Source organism: Pseudorca crassidens, chromosome 6, assembly GCF_039906515.1.
Source record: "Pseudorca crassidens isolate mPseCra1 chromosome 6, mPseCra1.hap1, whole genome shotgun sequence".
Classification (NCBI taxonomy): domain Eukaryota; kingdom Metazoa; phylum Chordata; class Mammalia; order Artiodactyla; family Delphinidae; genus Pseudorca; species Pseudorca crassidens.
The window spans coordinates 118386043-118405683 of record NC_090301.1 but is presented as its reverse complement, the minus strand read 5'-3'; the positions used below and the strand labels follow the sequence as shown (position 1 = coordinate 118405683).

General features: G+C 50.5%; 1 protein-coding gene across 4 annotated transcripts in view; it reads right to left on the bottom strand.

Moving 5' to 3' along the window:
• The window catches only part of STEAP3 (STEAP3 metalloreductase), an 84596-nt gene that overhangs the window by 45113 nt on the left and 19842 nt on the right, over positions 1–19641 (bottom strand). For all 4 annotated transcript variants that reach the window (XM_067742170.1, XM_067742172.1, XM_067742168.1 and 1 more), the window contains 3 exons: positions 15512–16011; positions 13050–13577; positions 7612–7776 (listed from right to left, as the gene is read on the bottom strand). In XM_067742170.1, coding sequence (XP_067598271.1) covers positions 7612–7776; positions 13050–13577; positions 15512–15991 — 1173 coding nt within the window. In that variant the 5' untranslated portion in view covers positions 15992–16011. The remainder of the gene's footprint in view (positions 1–7611; positions 7777–13049; positions 13578–15511; positions 16012–19641) is intronic.

The window sequence follows — 19641 nt, the reverse complement described above, 5'->3', positions numbered from 1 at the left end:
TTGTGATGCTTTCTGTGGGTGCTGGTCCCTCACCTCCTGCCCATGCTCTGAGCTATGAACACCCCAGGTACAAACCCCACCAGGATTACTCTCCTGCCCGGAAGGAGATTAGTGATGCTGGGGAGATCAAGACCGTCACAGACCCAAATGGAAATGGTCCAAGCCTTTGAGCGGCAGAGCATCTTGCCCCTTGAGCCAGGTGTGGGCTTTTGTGGGTCACTTCCAGCCATGAGCAGCTCCTTGTCACCCCAAGTGCTATACAATCATGACTTTCTATGGGAAGTGTGATGTGAAAATTGCCAGGAAGTGATGATCTGTAACTCTAGCCTCTGGGAATCTTTTGCACGTGGGGCTTCTTGCAAACTACAAATGATGCCTTCCGGATTCTACTGTTGGCGCTAGTCTCAACTGACACTGTGACCCTCAGCAAGTTGCTTAATTAGTCTCAGTGAGAAGGAAGTGACTACAAAAGTAAAGTCAGAATTGTAGGGAAAGTGCTGTATAGATGCAGCATTCTCCAGCCCCCAGACCCGGCAGGCAGTGGTGCAGAGCAGAGGGCAGCCGGGGTTAGGACTTCGTGGAGGGTCGAGAGGAGGGGCACAGGGCACCGAGAGATTCCGGGCGGGAGAGACCTGTGTTTATTACACAAGGAACGAAGAGAGCAGTGACCCATCAGGCGATGAACACATCCGCATTTTCTCCAACGAGACACTGCAAGGGTTTAATTGAAACGTGGCAGCATGACGATCCCTCAGGGTGCTCTTTACGGGTTGGTCTTGAGCTTTCCACAGAGAAACTGTAATCAGGCCTCCTGGGTTTCCTTCCAGCCCAGCTCGTCAGCATCAATCCAGGGGCTTGGTTGAGGGACACTGTCTTGTTTGCACTCCCCCCAGACACGGCTCTAAGTGGGTCTGATTCTGCTACCATGTCTCATTCTCACTCCTCCCTAGCATGAGGGTCGCTTTGCTGCTTACACCTTCTCCGGTATAAACACCAGGGCGGTGAACCTCAGTAAGTGGAAGCACATGGTTCAGAAGAATTGTTTGTAATGCTTTTACTAAAAATAATAATGGCTATACATACAAGTTCATAGACAGGTTCACAAGTATAACATTTTTGACCCTAAACAAAATGCTAGCTGCCACAAGATCCGCAGTCTCTATCCTTCCTAGCCATCTCTGGTTCTCTTTGGCTTTGTGACCACTTAAGGATATGTTTATTACATCCTTAACAACTTCCTGGCTCAGCACAGCCTGTTGGGAAAGGCCATGGTTGGCTCTATGCTCCTATCCACGGCCACTTCACGTGTCATGTGCAAACGGTCAGCCCCCAAATGGAAGCCTCTTTGACTGTGAGTCCCGTGTAACCAAATCCTTGTCACCTCCAGACGTGGTGTCTGTCACCTCCAGAATCTGGAGATTTGGAATCTGTCACCTCCAGATTCCAAATCTCGTAGCAACTTCTGAACTACACCAACTTGTTCTAAGTTCTGATCTATTGAAAATGAAGACTGGGGTTAAAAAAGTCCCCAGCATTGAGAAAATATTTGGGATTAATATCCAGACTGTATAGAGAACTCTTAAATTCAACAACGACAAAAACAAACAACCCAATTCAAAAATAGGCAAAGGACTTGAATAGACATTTCTCCAAAGAAGATATATGAACGGCCAAGAAGCACATGGAGAGATGCTCAACATCGCTCATCGTGAGGGAAATGCAAATCGAAATCACTTCACACCCATTAGGATGGCTACTGTTAAGAAAACAAGTGTTGGCGCAGATGTGGAGAAATTAAAACCCTTATGCACTGCTAGTGGGGATGTAGAAGGGTGCCGCTACTATGGAAAATGGTAATGGAGGATCCTCAGTGAATTAAAAATACAATCACCGTGTGCTCCTGCAATCCCACTTCTGATATACACCCCAAATAACTGAAAGCAGGGTCTTGAAGGGTTATTTATACACCCATGTCCACAGCAGCATTATTCATAATAGCTCAAATGTAGAAGCAACCCCAGTGTCCACTGACAGATAGATAAGCAAAATGTAGTATCTCTATGCAATGGAATACTATTCAGCCTTAAATAAGAATAAACTGCTGTCACAGGCTACAAAATGGATGAACTTTGAGGACATCATGCTAAGTGAAATAGGCCAGTCACAAAAAGACGAGTACTGGATAATTCCACTTATATAAGGTGCCTGTATGAGGTAGTAAAAATCACTGGCCCAGAATGTAGAATGGTAATTGCCAGAGGCTGGGAGAAGAGAGGAATGGGGAGTTAGTGTTTAACGGGGACAGAGTTTCAGTTCTGCAAGATGAAAAGAGCTCTGGACATAGATGGTGGTGATGATTGCTCAACAAAGTGAATATACTTAATATTACTGAACCGCACACTTCAAAACGGTTAAGGTGATAAATTTTGTTATGTTACTTTACCACAATAAAAAAAAAAATTGGGGGGCTTCCCTGGTGGCGCAGTGGTTGAGAGTCTGCCTGCTGATGCAGGGGACGTGGGTTCATCCCCCGGTCCGGGAAGATCCCACATGCCGCGGAGCGGCTGGGCCCGTGAGCCATGGCTGCTGAGCCTGCGCGTCCGGAGCCTGTGCTCCGCAGCGGGAGAGGCCACAACAGTGAGAGGCCCGTGTACCATAAAAAAAAAAAAAAAAAAAAAAAAAAATTGGGGGGAGGAAAGGCCCCAGCATTGACCATCAGGAATAAATCTTGAACTAGCCTGACAACCACCTTGTTATTCCCCCACCAGCTTCCAAGTCCCAAACTGTTGCTCCCCTCACTCAGGCGAATTTACTGGGCTTTGCTGAGATGGCTGGGACGTGCCTTTTTACCCCTGAGAGTTTAGCGGCCTGAGGCGTGGTTTTCAAATCTGGCTACGTGGTAAAATCATCTGGGGAGCATGGGGAAAATCTTAATGCCCAGGCGCTGGTCCCAGAAAATCGGATTAAATTGGATAGCGGTGGAGCTCAGGCATGGTAGCTCTTATAGGCTCAGAGATGATGCTGACATGCAGACAGGACTAAGAACCACTAATTTAGGAGACTCTTATCACCTGAGCCCTTCTAACTTCAGGTTCAGAAGTCTTCAGGGTCCCTCTGCCCAGGCTATTTGACTGGGGTGGACCCGGTCCTTCCTGTTCCTTAGACAAAGACCCATTAAGGGCCTGAACGGGCTCACACTCTGCATCGTGAAGCTCTCCCAGATGCTGCAGCAGTGAGAAGCCACCCAGGCCTGGGAACTGAGTCCTGGTGGCCCCAGAAAGGCCTTAGCACCTCCCTCAGTGACCTGCCCTGGGGCTCCAGTGTTTGGCCCATGTTCACCACTGTCCCCTGCCCTAATCTGGAGAGCGATGGGCTGTGCTGGGCAAACAAGACCTGCCCTGGGAGAGTATGAAGACCTTCTCCCGCCCATATATCCGCTTCCCTTTGCCATCCAGAATCCCATGTGATTCCAGATGGCAGGAGGCCCCAAAGACCAGCCAGTAACAAAGGGCCTTCTGACTTTCCAATCCCAATGGGAAGCCTGGATGATTCCAGCACGTTTGTTTCCCTAAAACTCTCTCTCCTTGGGAACAATTTTTAAAATCCCATAACAGTCAAAGGAAGCCAAAAGAAAGGGAGGCATCCTCACGGGGCAATTAATAACGCCCACAACAAGCTAGGGCCATTTTTATTATATGTAAGCTTGTTAGCAAAAAAGAAACAGCCAGGTTGTTGTTGGCCGCTGGTGGTGATCCATTACCGTGGCGGGAAGGGGCTTTGGACAATTGCTCACAAAGCTGGAGTCAGCACAGGGCTCTGTTATTATCTCAGGCAGGTGGCAGGAGTGGGCAAGGCCCCAGGAAGTTCCTCTAACGGTGGGGCAGAACCGAGGTGCTAAGAGCCGAACACTAATTTCTCTGTCCAGGGGAGCTGCACCGACCCGGGTATTTGGCAATCTAAGAATGTTTAACTGGCTTAATTAGGAGCAGTTAGCACAGCCGAAAGCAAACCAAAACAGTAGGAACAAAAACACCCAGACAAACAAAACCCCCAGTTAAAAACTTCGAAAACAGCCTCAGGAACAAAAGGATACACGTAAGCACAGGTCACGTCTGTGGAATCCATACCCTGTTTTGATGGCTTTCTAGCTCAATAAATCATTACAGACCCAGGGGTCAGGCCAGGCCCACTGAGAACCACGGTGTCTCCACAGCCACTTTCTAAGCCCTGGTGACCTGTCGCAGTCATTCGTGGCTGAGAAAGGAAATGGGGTCCAGGTAGCTCCTTGTTCTAAAGCAGCGCTCACCTTACAGGAGAAGGTTGCAGCTCACCTCAAAACCTGTACGGCCACTACTGGGTGCATGTATACATGTCGTCAGCACAAATCCTCCCAACGACTACAGGAGGTGGATACAGACAGGTCAGGATGCAGATGCTTGGAGACGCTAAGGAACTGTCTAGTGGTGCAGGGCTGGTAAGTGTGGTCTTGGGACTGAAACCCAGGTCTGCCGGCTCCACAGCCTGCGTCCCCCACCCCAGAGATTGTCACCTACTGCATCACGTGCACTTAAGTCACCCAAGGAGCCTATAAAAATAGACTCCAGAGCCGACCCCGGGCATCTGAGTCCACAGGTCAAGGGTAGTCCTGGGTATCTGCATTTCTCCAAGAGCTCCGTGACTTTAAACTTTTCGATGGCGGCTCCCATTAAGAATCACATTTTCATTACTGCCCAGTACATAATGAAGTATGCCCACATATGTAATATAACTACTGAATTGATACAACTGAAAAAATGTCTGTGCTTAGAACATGTAAAGAACTCTGACATTTTTGGAGACGTTCTACTCTATTTCATGTTTAAAAAGCTTGTTGTGGGCTTCCCTGGTGGTGCAGTGGTTGAGAGTCCGCCTGCCGATGCAGGGGACACGGGTTCGTGCCCCGGTCTGGGAAGACCCCACATACCGCGGAGCGGCTGGGCCCGTGAGCCATGGCCGCTGAGCCTGCGCGTCCCGAGCCTGTGCTCCGCAACGGGAGAGGCCACAACAGTGAGAGGCCCGCGTACCGCAAAAAAAAAAAAAGCTTGTTGTGGTCCACAGAAATTGATTTCATAACCCACCAACAAGTGTCAACTACAGTTTGCAAACACTGCCCCGGACCATTCTGCGGCTCTGGGTGGGAGTCTCTTGCCTGTCTCTTGCTGCCTCCTACTGACTCAGAAATGGGTGGCTTAGTCAGAGATCATGGAAATGTGGCTACATGCCCCGAGAATCACAGCAAATTGCTTTGTATTTTTCTTTTACACGTAATCTTGCACAGTGGCTCACAACACATCTGTAGGGAACTAACTCCATTTTACAAGAGCGTAAAGTGAGGCTCGGGGAGCGCACGTGATCTGCTAATGGTTACAGAGCTGGGATGTGCCGGTTCCTCCTCTGTATCAGCACTCCAGGGAGATAGAGCATTTGTGGACAGAATGTGGGCATTTGATTTCCTCACGTAAACCCCTGTCTTTCTACCCATCTCTCGGCTTTCCTTGCAGCAGCATAGGACTTTCCTATTTGTATTTCGACTCTTCAGTATGTAAAGTAGAACAGCTGCTGAATCCCAGTCAGCTTTTGCTAACAAAGCCAAATTCTCCGGCTTTCTCTGGCAGCTGGAGCTGGAGCTTGTAATCTACAGCTGCTTAAGGGAGCAACTTTCCGGTGAGGGGAGCGAACTGCAGTCTGTTTTAGTTGTGGATAAACTATGCACCCCAGCATACTCCAGGCAGGAACACGAAAATCCCAGATTTGGGTGTGCGACACGTGAGGATTAGTGGCAGATAAATAAAATTCTTTCTTCCCCCTTTTGCCGGCATGTGTCAGGCCTGAGCACACCTCCAGAGACCTTCCGAGATGAGCAGAGCCAGTGAGATTCAGAAACAGACACACTTAAAAAAAACCCCAAAACCCACAACTCTGTTTGTTCTAGGGTACGCATGCATCCCCAATGAGGGATAATTAATTGGATTACATAAGAGTGCTGCCCTGTTGGTGTCCCTCTTGGAATCCCATCCTGTGTCCTTGCTGCACAGAGAAGATATGGGACAGATTTTTTGTTGACATCGGGGGTGGGTGTGATATCTGTTCCCTGCCCTGATACCATATGGATGGCAGAACCCAGTATTAGTCAGCACCCATCAATGGAGGGGATGAGTTAATCTGCCAGCACCTGGGGGCTGAGCACGTGCTCTGTGTGGAGAACAGTGGGAGATGCCAAAGGAATGTAAAAAATGTCCCTGCCCCAGTGGTCCTTATAATTAAAGCGTGGCTATACCTGTCTCGTTCCCTCTTGCATCCCAGGTCTAGCATGACGCTGGGCATGCAGTATGTGTTCAATAAACACTGAGTGAATAAATGCATAAAGAACCTTTGCCACTAGTAGCATCTTCCAAAGTGTGTTCTGTGGAGTGTAGACAGTGAAAGAAAAATGGGGGTAGGGGGGAGGACGCCAATACCGAAATAAGTCTGCTTAACAAGGTTTGCTTGTTGTAGACAGTACTTGATGTGCCAAAGTACATTGTGACTCGCTGAGCGGGAAGCAAATCTTTTCCCAGATTTATTTTATTTATTTTATTTTTTATTTTTTGCGGTGCGCGGGCCTCTCACTGTTGTGGCCTCTCCCGCTGTGGAGCACAGGCTCCGGACGCGCAGGCTCAGCGACCATGGCTCACGGGCCCAGCCGCTCCACGGTATGTTGGATCTTTCCGGACTGGGGCACGAACCCGTGTGCCCTGCCTCAGCAGGCGGACTCTCAACCACTGCGCCACCAGGGAAGCCCTGGTTCAGTTTATTATTTTATTTTATTTTTTATTTTATTTTTTATTTTTTGTGGCCACTGTTGTGGCCTCTCCCGCTGCGGAGCACAAGCTCCGGATGCGCAGGCTCAGCGGCCATGGCTCACGGGCCCAGCCGCTCCGCGGCATGTGGGATCTTCCCGGACCGGGGCACGAACCCGTGTCCCCTGCATCGGCAGGCGGACTCTCAACCACTGCACCACCAGGGAAGCCCTCCCAGATTTATTTGACTCTACATGTCCTTTTTAATATGAATGGTGTCCTTCGGGAAATGCTGTGTTTTATTTCCTATAAACTGAAGGTCCTAATCTCACCTCCCATCCACCCTGCATGAATCCAGAGGTTAAAGGAAACAACAGGGCCGGGTTCAGCTGAGGGTGCTGGCTGGGCAGTTCGGCTCACCCAAGGGCTCACTGCCCAGACAGATCAGAGACACGTCCAGTGACTATGTATTATGGGATTTTGTTTGGTAAGACCAAGAATTGTAGATACTGAGAATGTGTAGTCCGGGGTTCAGCGTTCTGCTGTCTGAATTTTACACATGCCTAAATCTGGCATCTCCCGGTGTCACGAGGATGAGCTCGTCCCAGGCAGCCCCTTTAGCAGGAGACTTGGGTGAGCCTGCCAGCCTTGGGGAGGCCCGGGCACCTGACTGGGCGGTTCTGTTGCACAGATTACGAAAGCCCAGGTGGCGCATGGGTGGGAAGGTGCTTGCACAGGAGAGGCAGGGCCAGGGCCGCGCCGAGGCTCACCAGCAGAGACAGAACTACTTTACCTGAACAAAGCTGAACTCCCTCCAGTTGAGTGAGTTTGCGATGGATGGCAGAGAGGTGACAGCCAGCAGGGACAGCGTGCCGAGGGCCAGCACTCCCAGGGACAGGTAGATCTCCATCCGCCAGACTTCCTCCTCGATCCAGAGGTGACTTTTATTGGTCAAGACCTGGTGTGGATGGAAAGGAAACCATGAACACTGTGGCCAAGGTCGATGCCCTGGGATTTGGGCGAGCAAGGAATTTAGGACGGGAAAAACGCAGTAACGACCAACGTTCCCAATTTCCACTCCGTGTAACGTGTGTCTGCCTCTGGTTTAAGCGCTTCTCAGGTATCAGCTCACCTGAGCCTTACAGCAACCCCGTGAGGCAGAGGTCACTATTGTCCCCATTTTCCAGATGAGGGAAATGAGGCACAGAGATCAAGAAACCTTTCCATGGTCACACACAGCTTAGGAGATGGCAGAGCTGAGATCAGGACCCAGGCAGCTGGCTCGGAAGACAAGGCTCCTCCCTCCCCACGGCTTTCACAAATCTGTCTGGGGCCAGTCGACCAGAACAGTCACAATCCAAGAGTAAGGAGCCAGAGAATTTGACAAGACATAAAGAACCTTCAAATATGACCATCTCACAAGGTTTTCTGGTGCCCAAATCCCCAGCAGGAAGGAGGCGCTCTCTTAACTCAGAATCCCTTCAGCCAGACAGGCTGCTGCCTCTGCTACCTTCAGCCTGTCTCACCCTGGATCCTTGGTCCCCCAAGCTGCCCCTGTCACTGGCTCATATTCCAGACACACATACACCAAACCCCTCAACGTTTCCTAACTAGCCCCCAGCTCCCATCTTCCCACCCAGCTCCCCATTTCTGTCTGAGGAATGTAGCTTTGAGTCAACCACTGCCAGGCAACAGAGGCCGACATCCATTCGCCAAGCAGGCCCATGAGCACTTACGAAGCACCCAGCACACAGTAGGTGCTTCATAAGCACCTACTGTGTGCTAGGCCCTGGGCTGCAGAGAGCAAAGATACCTGCCCTCACAGAGTTCTGGAATCCCCCAGTGAGCCCCAGGCACGCACCAATGGGGGAGCCCCTGCAGGCCCAGAGGTTTCCACCCCCTCCCTCTCCACTCAGAGACCCCTTGCACCTCAGCCCCACCTTTCCCCCTCAGCCTGGCCAACGCTCACTCGTACCGTGCACACGAGGAAGAGCTTTTATCAAGATCCTTCTGTCAGAACCATCATTTCCGAACTAGACCACATTGCAGAGTTCCTGGACGTCAAGATGTTTTCTGAGAAACACCAGGAAACGCTGCTGCTTCAATTCTACCCACACAACAAGGAACAGCATTTCCATTAGGATACGTGACTAGGCTTTAGTAGGGAGGTCTCTGCTTTGCAAAACAGAGTGACTCATACAGGTTTTTGAGAAACTATTTCAGCAGGAAAAAAATAACCCAAGTGCAGTTAGAAGGTATAATATTAAAAATGAATCTAGTGGTCTGAGCAAAAATGGTTGAAAGGCTTATGAGAGAACGTTGAAAGGAACTGAGAAAATGCCATCCACTGGGTACTTTTCCTGCAATTTGAGAGAAACGAGGGCCTCTGTTCTATTTCAGGGCAGGCTGGCTCTCCCTGGTGCCTTTAAGCCACAAAAGGACCAGGAGTCTCACCCTGACCATGAGTCCTGTGAGACTCTGGGCAGCTCCATCTCTGGGCCTCCGCTTCTCCACTGACAGAGCTGGAAGAGGTCACGTCTAAAATCCTGTGATTTTGCTGTGTGCCAAGCGAATGTCAGCACTAACGAGAAAGGCGGGGCCGACGCTACCCTGCAGGGGGCAGGGGGGTCTCCCACGTAACTGAGCCCAGAGAAGGCTAACTCGTACCTTCCCTGCACTAACGACGGCCGCTCAGTGGGCCATCCCCGAGTTGTAAGTTGTTTGTCCTTCAAATATACTTCATTAGTCGCTCCCTTCTGCATTTTGGTAAGATCAGGAAGTTAATGTCCCAAGTCAGAGCTTGGACGATTACACACACCACATCTGCTTGCAAAATGTCTTGTCTTTTCCTCTAATACTTCCACTCAGCCGCGACACTGGGAAGGGGTGGGATGAGGTACCTGCATAAGCGTCTGGCTCCCGGCCACCTTCGGTAGCCTGTGGGAGTCTCACCCAACTGACTGAACTACAGTGCTGTTCTCAGGGCTCCCCAGCGACCAGCGTCACAGACGGCAAACTGGGACGTGGGTGAAACAGCTCTCCACTCCCTTACTGACGCTCTCATGTTCAGAGCTAATCAAGCCGGCTGCCTCGAGCATGGCCAGGACGGTGCTCGTCAACAAGAGATGGAACGCTGCCATCCCCGTGTGGGGTTTCCTTTCCCTGTAGGTTGCAAGCTCGAAGCTGAAGGGCCCAAGGGCAGGAGGCTCAGATGTGAGATTTAGACGGTTCTCTGACAGCCTGGACTAGATTTGGGGTGACAGGGCGGAGCACACAGTGTGTGGGTAAAACACTTTCTTTGATCCTTATTTGATTTCGGATTTTGATCTTGACATGCGTTTCTAAGGCACCACTGATGTACTTTTTGGCCGCCCACCCCTCTTCTGGGCTGCTCTGCTCTGTTAACCCCTCCCCCCCATTTCCACGCCCCTCCCTGACAAGCCGCATCAGCCCTGGCTCTGCCCTCCAGAACTCTGCAGAACAAGGTTCAGCCCCTTTGCCTGACAGGCCTTGCTGTCTGTCTCTGATCCCGTCCTGTGGGAGCGATGGTTGCCTGGCAACCTCCACGGGGGCCTGCAGCCTTACAGGGCTTTGGAACTCAGGGAAAATTACCTCACACGGGCCTCAATGTGCCCTGGTATTTGCATCACGGCAAAACGATATTAACGTAATATCAAGGAGAGCCTTGGCAGGGTGGCGAATTTGGAGAATGGCAGTCAGAGGGTGGGCACGGGGAGGAGAGGGCAGGCGTTTTGCCTTGTGCTCTAGTGGGGAGGGGGCGTTACCTTCTTCCCCATCCACTGCCTGAAACACCCCCCACCTCCTGGGCAGCAAACATTGCTCCACTCTCCGAGGAGCCACGCAGAGCTTCCTGCCCAGCAGGCTGACTCTTCTTAGGAGTAAGAAAATATCATGAAAGAGCATCAAAAAACATTAGCACTGGGTGAGACCTCCATCTACACCAGGGCCCTGAGGACCAAAGAGGGGTTGTGACTTGCTTATTAAGGTCAAGCTCTTTGTTCCAGTCAGTGATGCTGGAGGACAGGAGTCTAGGGCTCTGGCCTGCAGGCCTCCACGCCACCCCACGCCAGCTGAGGTGAGGGACGAGACTGTCTGATTTCATCCCGTGGCCTCAGGGCCCGGTAGAGTAGAACTCAGAGAATGAATGAGTTCCGGGATCATTCATTCAACTGTTAATTTGGACTTGTTTTCCCCGTAGAAAGCAGTACGGGCATGAACACGGATTTGGAGGAGATTGGCTGGACCTGGATCCCAGCTCAGCCACTTACTGGCTGAGTGACTTTGACCAAGTTACTTAACCTCTCTGTGCCTCAGTTTTATCATCTGTAAAATAAGGGTAGTACAGCACCTGCCTTATAGGGATAAGAGTTCAATGAATTCACACTGGGTATGTAAAGCTCTTAGATGGTACCTGGAACACACTAAGCGCTTTTGAAGCGTTAGCGACTATTATTTTTTCCCTTCCTCTCTCATTTCCAGCAGGTGGCTTGCTGCTTTGCCTGAAGTCTGGGGTTCCTCCTTTCTCTTATGAAAGCCCAAGCCAACAGATGGAATGGTGCCAGGTGTCCGTGGGCGGGGAATGACGAGGGCATTTGAGGAGCTGCCAGCAAGGAAGCAGGAACTAGAGTGAACAGGGACTGAGGTCTGTGATTCCCAGGAAGTGGCCCAGCCTTGCCTCCTGGCTCTGCTCTGGGAAGTGGTCAGGCCTCCAAGGGGATGGCCGCATGGTGGGGGTACCTGGGGAGGGCCCAGCCTCTGTAAGATCCCTGCTTCCCAAGCAAGAACAAAACGGCAGCTGGAACCAGGGGTAGAAGAGAAGCGTCTCATTGGGCGGCTGAGTGTCCCGGAGTGGGTAGGACCCTCGCACCAGGCCAGAGGCTAGGGCTAGAGGTGGAATTAAGCAGGTCGGGGAAAATAAAGGCAGGGTTGCTTGCAGACCTGAGCTTGGGACTCAGAATCAGGCCCCGTGAGCTTGTGAACCCAGAGCAAGCATCTGGGGGGACTATTTCTGTGGGTACAGGTGCCAGGGGATGCTGCCTGCGATACCACCTGGCTTGACCCGAAGGCCCTCCATTCCCAGGAATCCCGCTGGCAAAAGAGCACCCTACGGCTTTCCTAAATGAATAATTACTGTGCCCTTCCACCCCCTCAAAATACACATGCTGGGCTTCCCTGGTGGCGCAGCGGTTGAGAGTCCGCCTGCCGATGCAGGGGACGCGGGTTCGTGCCCCGGTCCGGGAAGATCCCACGTGCCGCGGAGCGGCTGGGCCCGTGAGCCATGGCCGCTGAGCCTGCGCGTCCGGGGCCTGCGCTCCGCAACGGGAGAGGCCACAACAGTGAGAGGTCCGCGTACCGCAAAAAAAAAAAACAAAAAAACCCACATGCTCCTGCAGCCTTTCCCGTCTCAGGGGATGGCAACTCCATCCCTCCAGGTGCTCAGGCTGAAAACCCAGAGTCGTCCTGCACCACCTCATGAACCCCATGTCTATTACAGCAGTTCTGTGTACCCTGGCTTCAGAATACGCCTTCAACACCTTCTTGTCTCTCTGCTGCTCCCAGCCCACTCCAAGCCTCCGTGGCCTCTCATCTGGGTTCCCGCACAGCCTCCTAACTGGTTTCCCAGCATGTGCGTTTGATCTTTGATTGTCTGTTCTCCATCCGGCAGCAGAGTGAGCCAGTTAAAACCCCAGACGGCGCATCACTCCTCTACTCAAAACCTTTGCTCGGCTTCAAGTCGAAGGCCCAAGCCCTTCCTCAGCCTGTAAGGCTTCTCTGGTGTGGCTTCCGCCTCCCAGGCCCCGCCCACCACCCCGTCCCCTGGCTCCACCAAGAGGGCCTCCTTGCCGATCCTCAAAGGTGCCAGACAGCTCCTGTCCTCCTGTCCTTCCGACCTGGGCTCACATGTCCCCCGCTCAGCCAGGCCTCCCTCACCACCCTTTAATACTGCACCCCCCGCCCCCCCTTGATCTTCCTCCTTAGCACTTCGCTACCTTCTACATACCCTCTGTCACTCACAGCTGCGCTTTAAGTCTCCCTGGCTTGGGGGCAGAGCGCTTTTCACGTTCTGTTCGCTGATACGCCAAACCTCGGACAGCAGGATGTGGGCGTGATCCAGTCCGGGCAGGATCGGCAGGTGACAACTGGCGGGCTGCACCCACGGGCGCCCCTACCCTGGCGCTGTGATTGGCAGGAAGCAGGCGAGCACCGTACCTGCTTGACGGCCTGGTTGACCAGCTCGTAGCGGTGGGAGCGGCGCAGCGGCAGGCAGAAGCTGTAGAGCGCGTGCAGGGCGGCGCAGAAGAAGCTGAGCAGCCCCATCTGCTTGCGGTGCTGCAGCCAGTGGTCCAGCCAGTCGGGGAAGCGGCGGTACTTGGTGCCGCGGCGCAGCTGCAGGGCCGCCGCCACCACGCCGGGCAGGTACACCAGCGACAGCAGCACATAGGCCACGCAGGGCAGCGTTGTGTTGACCACGGACACGGGCAGCTGGTAGAACTTGTTCTTGCCCTCCTGCAGGTAGGGCTGCAGCACATCCCGGATGAAGTTGTAGGTGTAGAAGAAGACGAAGAGCCCCAGGGCCAGGAGAGCAGGCACCTTCCAGCCTGGGAGGAGGCGCAGGGGCATGGCCTCCACCTCCCGGGCCGAGGCCAGGGACCCCATGTCCACGGGGGTGAAGCCCATGGCCTGCGCCAGCTCCAAGATGGCGCGTTTGGCTTCTGGCTGGTCACTGCAGATGGGCACCTGCGGGGAGGAAGGTGGGGGGGGGGTCAGGTGGGGTCCCCGGAGGGTTGAGCGGGGCCTCGGAGAGCATCTTGGCCAAGCTCCTCACGGAGCAGCTGAGGAAACTGAGGCCCAGCGATCTGCCAGGTAAGGGTACGGCTGGAGCACAAGGAGGCCCTGAATCCCGGCCCGGGGCCTTTCCTTGGCTCCCTGTGGGCTCCTAGTCTCTGGCCCAGCAATGCCCGCTTCTCGAGGAAAACAGCCAACGCTCACCCAACAGTGAGCATCTCGCCCAGTTCACTGCCATCGGCATCCACAAGCAAAACGCCCATCTAGGCGGCCCCCGGGGGCCCTTGGAGTAGGTGCCTCAAAGGACTGCGGCCTGCCCTGGGGGTCGTTCAGCACCTGGGCTTTGCATATGGCCCAGCAAGTGCAGCTGTGGCTGCAGCTCCATCCCTCAGTCCAGAAGTGTCCCCTCTGACCATGTCCTCTGGCCCCTCACAGCCCTCAACACAAGGCCTTCCACAAGCCAGCCCCAGCCTCGTAGCCCACTGCTCCCCTCCACGAGCCCCAACGCAGGCCCACTGGGGTTCTCTGATCCCTGAACACTCCATGGGTCTTCCTGACACCGCTGTGGTCAGATGGTCTACCAACACTGACTCAGCACCCGCTATGTGCCAGGCGTTACACGTGTGAACCCTCAGCCTCATCACAAGCCTGCACGTAGGTACTATTGTCCCAGTGGGAACATCGTTTGGGAACACTGTTCCCCACCTCTGTGCCTCTGTGGGTTGTCCCCTCAGCTTGGAATGCCCTTCCTGTTCCCTGTGCCTGACAACCTAAGGTAGGGCAAAGGCCAAGGCTGATCTCAAAGTCTTCCCCAGCCAGCCTCTAGCTCTGCTCCCTCCCAGGCCCTGCTACCCTACACTCCCCCGCTGTTCCTTGCCTGTCCAAATGTAGGAGTCCCAAGATGCAGGCTGCATGGAGGGCCCTCCAGTCAGGGGTGGCTGGGTACCTGTGGGCTCCCCACAGCCTGGCATGGAGCTGGGCAGAGAAGGCATCTGAGCTGGACTCATTGGTGGAAGTTCTCAAACACATGTGGAGCCTAGCATGCTTCCCTGAGGCAAGTACAGGTTGCCTCTTGGCATTGAAAACCACCTTGTTGGGCTTCCCTGGTGGCGCAGTGGTTGGGAGTCCACCTGCCGATGCAGGGGACACGGGTTCGTGCCCCGGTCTGGGAAGATCCCACATGCCGCGGAGCGGCTGGGCCCGTGAGCCATGGCCGCTGAGCCTGCGCGTCCGGAGCCTGAGCTCCGCAACGGGAGAGGCCACAGCAGTGAGAGGCCCGCGTACTGCAAAAAAACCCCACAAAAATACAAACAAAAAGACCACCTTGTCTTGGTTAGAGCTCCTCCTGCCAACAACAGTATGCAGCAATGGCTGTTTTCTGGAGCCATTTTCCACCCTCAGAAAAACCTGCTGTTGACTATTCTGAGAAATCCACACAGTTTTTGGAAGCCCCTGGAATAAATGAGATAAAGTTTGGGACATGCCTGCTTCCTTAGGACCTGGCACATGAGTGTGTTACCTTCTTCTTTCTAAGTGCAATCCTAAAAGCAAAATCTCTCCTCTTCTTGACTCCAAATAGTAAAAAGAAAACCATCAACCTTTTCCTCCTTGCCTTCTTGGAAATCAAATTACCATAGAAGAAAGAACATGATTTCAGGTTCCTAGGAACTGGGTTCAAATCCCAGTTCACCAAGCTGTGAGACCTAGTGTGAGTAAGTTCATTAACATCTCTGAGCCTCAGTTTCCTGCTCTGTAAAATGGAACTTTGCAGGGCTATGAGATGAGCTGAGATAATGTACATAAAGAGCCTGGTACACCAAGGGCCCTCAATGGAAGTTAGCCGTTTACATTTATTGTTATGTGACTGGCATTCCTCCAGCACCTACCTGCCTGTTTCCATCCCTTGGGCCAGCCTGCAGGGTCCAGGCAGAGATGACATTGAAGGCCTTGACCACTGTGCAGGTGGGGAAGAGGGAGGCCAGGTACTCAGCATTGGACTCATGGTGCCGAAGGTGCTCCTGCTGTGTGGGGTTGCTCACGTCCACCAGGATCTTGCCGGCCAGCTGGTCACTGAGACCACATAGCGTGGAGTAGTGTTCCCGGAACATAGCCACGAAGATGACCTCTGGAGACCCCACTGCCTCCTCCTGGAGAGTCACTTGTGCTGCTGAGGGGAACAGCCCAGCCGTGCGTTTGGGGTTGCGGCTCCCCACCACCACGCTGAAGCCGGAGCCCACCAGGCGTGTGGCCAGGGAGCGGGCAAAGTCCCCGCTGCCCAGGATGCCCACTTTGGGAACCTCCCTGGGGGCCTCGGCAAGGCTGCCGTCACTGTCCACCAGGTGGCGGCTGATGAGTGGCTTGTCCATCTCTCCTGATGTTCTGGTGGCTAGAAGAGAAAACAGGAACTTGATCAGTGGAGGGCTTCTGGACTGCCCCTCCTACCAGCTCCCTCTCTTGTCCGCTGGAGCTGCACGGGGGTCCAACATTCACCCAACAGGACTTTATGAGTATTAACATGTGTGAGCACGGGGGCACAAGCTGAACAAGACCCAGCCCCTTCCTGAGGAGGACACAGCCTCCAGAAAAGGAGAGGAAAGGACCTCTGCCCTCCACACTCTGTCCTTTGTCCTGAGTTATTTCCTTGGTACAAATCTGCAAGCGTGAGAGTGCTGAGAAAGAAGGGTATGGAATTTCTGTGATCGATGCTATGCAGGGCCATACGTCTTCTCAAAAGGCTTATGTAATGGCCGGTGTTACTACCCAGGAGTGACCCAACCTCAGCATCACTGGGTTTATCCGATTACCAGGAAGGGTAGACATGTTCCTGTGCTTGTTTACATTTTGCATTTTGGGATGGTGTCTCTGATGCTCTTCTTTAAGTAGATGACGAGCAGCTTAAAGGCAGGGACCTCATCTTATTTGACTTTGGATCTCACCATTTGTCCCAAGGCCTGGCACAGAGCTAGTGTTCAATGTTTGCTGAATGAATGAACACTGAAATCCTACTGTCTGAGGGTGGGATTGGAGTGGGACATGACAGTGAATGGGACCCTAAGATTGGGTGGGTGCCCTGGGAGCTCCTTTACTAAGTCTGAGATATGAGGGGACATGGAGGAAACCCTGGACTTGGGCCACGAATTTATAGTAAACTTGGGTGGGAAAATTATTTGTTTTAATGGTCACCAACTTCTAACTGAAAGTTGCTATTTTCTTCAAGTATGAATGTGAGCAGCAACACAGTAGTATTAGCCTACCTGTGAGTTTGTCACCATTAATGACCAATGTCACATCACAAATTTAATTGTGAAAGAACTCTACAAATACAATTTAAACTCATCATTATTTCAAAATTATGGTACGTGCAACACTTAAATACAGAAAGCAAATATTAACATATCTGAAGGGAAAATAGACAACTTTATAAATAACAGTAGGGGACTTCCCTACCCCACTTTCAACCATGGATGGATCAGACAAAAAAAAAATCAGTATGGGAAGATTGAACTTGAACTGTACTTTAGACCAAATGAACCTAACAGACATATAGAGAACGTTCTATCCAATAGCAGCACAATACACTTTCTCCTCATGTGTCACAGAATATTCTCCAGGACAGAGCATATGTTAGGTCATAAAACACATCTTAACAATTTTAAAAAGACTGAAATCATATCAGGTATATTTTCTGACCACAATAGTATGAAACTAGAAATCAATAACAGGAGGAAAATTAGATAATTCACAAATATGTGGAAATTAGTACACTCCTGAACAACAAATGAGCCAAAGAAGAAATCAAAAGGGAAATAAAAAAAAACTATCTGAAACAAGCAAAAATTGAAGTACAACATACCAAAAAGTATGGGATGAAGCAAAAGCAGCTCTAAAAGGAAAGTTTATAGCTTAATGGCAAAATGAAGAAAAAAGAAAGATCTCAAACAACTTAACTTTACACCTCAAGGAACTAGGAAAAGAACAACAAACTAAGTCCAAAGATAACAGAAGGAAGGATATAACAAAGATCAGAGTGGAAACAATTGCAATAAAGGCTAGAAACACAAGAGAAAAAAAAAATCAATAAAACTAAGACCTGGTTTTTTGAAAAGGTAACACTGACAAACCTTTAGCTAGATTCACAAAGAAAAAAAAAGACTCAAATAAGATAAAAAAAGAGAGACATTACAACGGATAACACAGAAATACAAAAGATCATGAGACTATTATGAACAATTATATGACAACAAACTGGACAACCCAGAAGAAATGGATAAATTCCTAAAAACATACCATCTACCAAGATTGACTCATGAAGAAATAAAAAATCTGAACAGGCCAGTAATGAGTAAGGAGATTGAATCAGTGATGTAAAACACTCCCCCAACAAAGAAAGGCCTAGGACTGGGGGGCTTCACTGGTGAATTCTTCCAAACATTTCATGAAGAGTTAATGCTAATCCTTCTCCCACTCTTTCATAAAACTGAAGAGGAGGGAACACTTCCAAGCTCATTTTATGAGGCCATCATTACTCTGATATCAAAGACAGATAAGGACACTACATGAAAAGCAAATTACAGGTCAATATCCCTGATGAACATAGATGCAAAAATCCTCAATGAAACACTAGCAAACTGAATTCAACAGCACATTAAAAGGATCCTACACCATGATCAAAGTGGGATTTATCTCTGAGATGCAAGGATGGTTCAACATAAGCAAACCATTAAATGTGAAACACCACATTAACAGAAGAGGGACGAAAATGATATGATCATCTCAATAGATGCAGAAAAAAACATTTACCAGAATTGAACATACTTTCATGATAAAAACTCTCAACAAATTAGACACAGAACTAGGAATGTACTTCAGTATAATAAAGGCCATATATGACAAGCTCACACCTAACATCATACTCAATGATGAGAAGCTGAAAGCTTTTTCCTCTAAGATCAGGAACAACACAAGGGTGCCCACTCTTGCCGCTTCTATTCAACATATACTGGAAGTCCTAGCTTGAGCAATCAGACAAGAAAAAGAACAAAGGCATCCAAATTGGTAAGGAAGAAATAAAATTATCTTTGTTTGCAGTTGATGTGATCTTATATATAGAAAACTCTAAAGACTCCACCAAAAAACTGTTACAACTAAGAAATTAATCCAGTAAAGCTGCAGGATACAAAATCAACATACAGGGCTTCCCTGGTGGAACACTGGTTAAAGAATCTGCCTGCCAATGCAGGGGACACGGCTTCGAGCCCTGGTCCAGGAAGATCCCACGTGCCGCAGAGCACCAAAGCCCATGCACCACAACTACTGAGCCTGCGAGCCACAACTACTGAAGCCCTCATGCCTAGAGCCCGTGCTCCGCAACAAGAGAAGAATCAACATACAAAAGTTGGCTGTGTTTCTATATGCCAACAATTAACTATCTGAAAAAGAAATTAATAAAACAATCCCATTTACAATACCACCAAAAAGAATAAAATACTTAGGAATAAATTTAACCAAGGAGGTGAAAGAGCTGTACACTTAAAACTACGGAACACTGATGAAAGAAATTGAAGAAGACACAAATAAATGGAAAGACATTCAGATCCAAAGCAATCTATATAAAACTCCCAATAGCATTTTTCACAGATATAGGAAAAAAATCCTAAGATTTGTATAGAACCACAAAAGACCCCAAAGGGCTGAAGCAGTCCTGAGCAGGAAGAACAAAGCTGGAAGCATCACACTTCCTAATTTCAAATTGTCTTACAAAGCTATAGTAATCAAAGCAATATGGTACTGACATAAAAACAGACATAAACCAACGGAACAGAATAGAGAGCCCCAGAAATAAACCCATGCATATATGGTCAATTAATCTTCAGCACAGGTGCCAAGAATACCCAGTGGGGAAATGACAATCTCTTCAATAAATGGCATTGGGAAAACTGGACATCCCCATGGAAAAGAATGAAACTGGACCCACATCTCATGTCATACACAAAAATCAACTCAAAATGGATTCAAG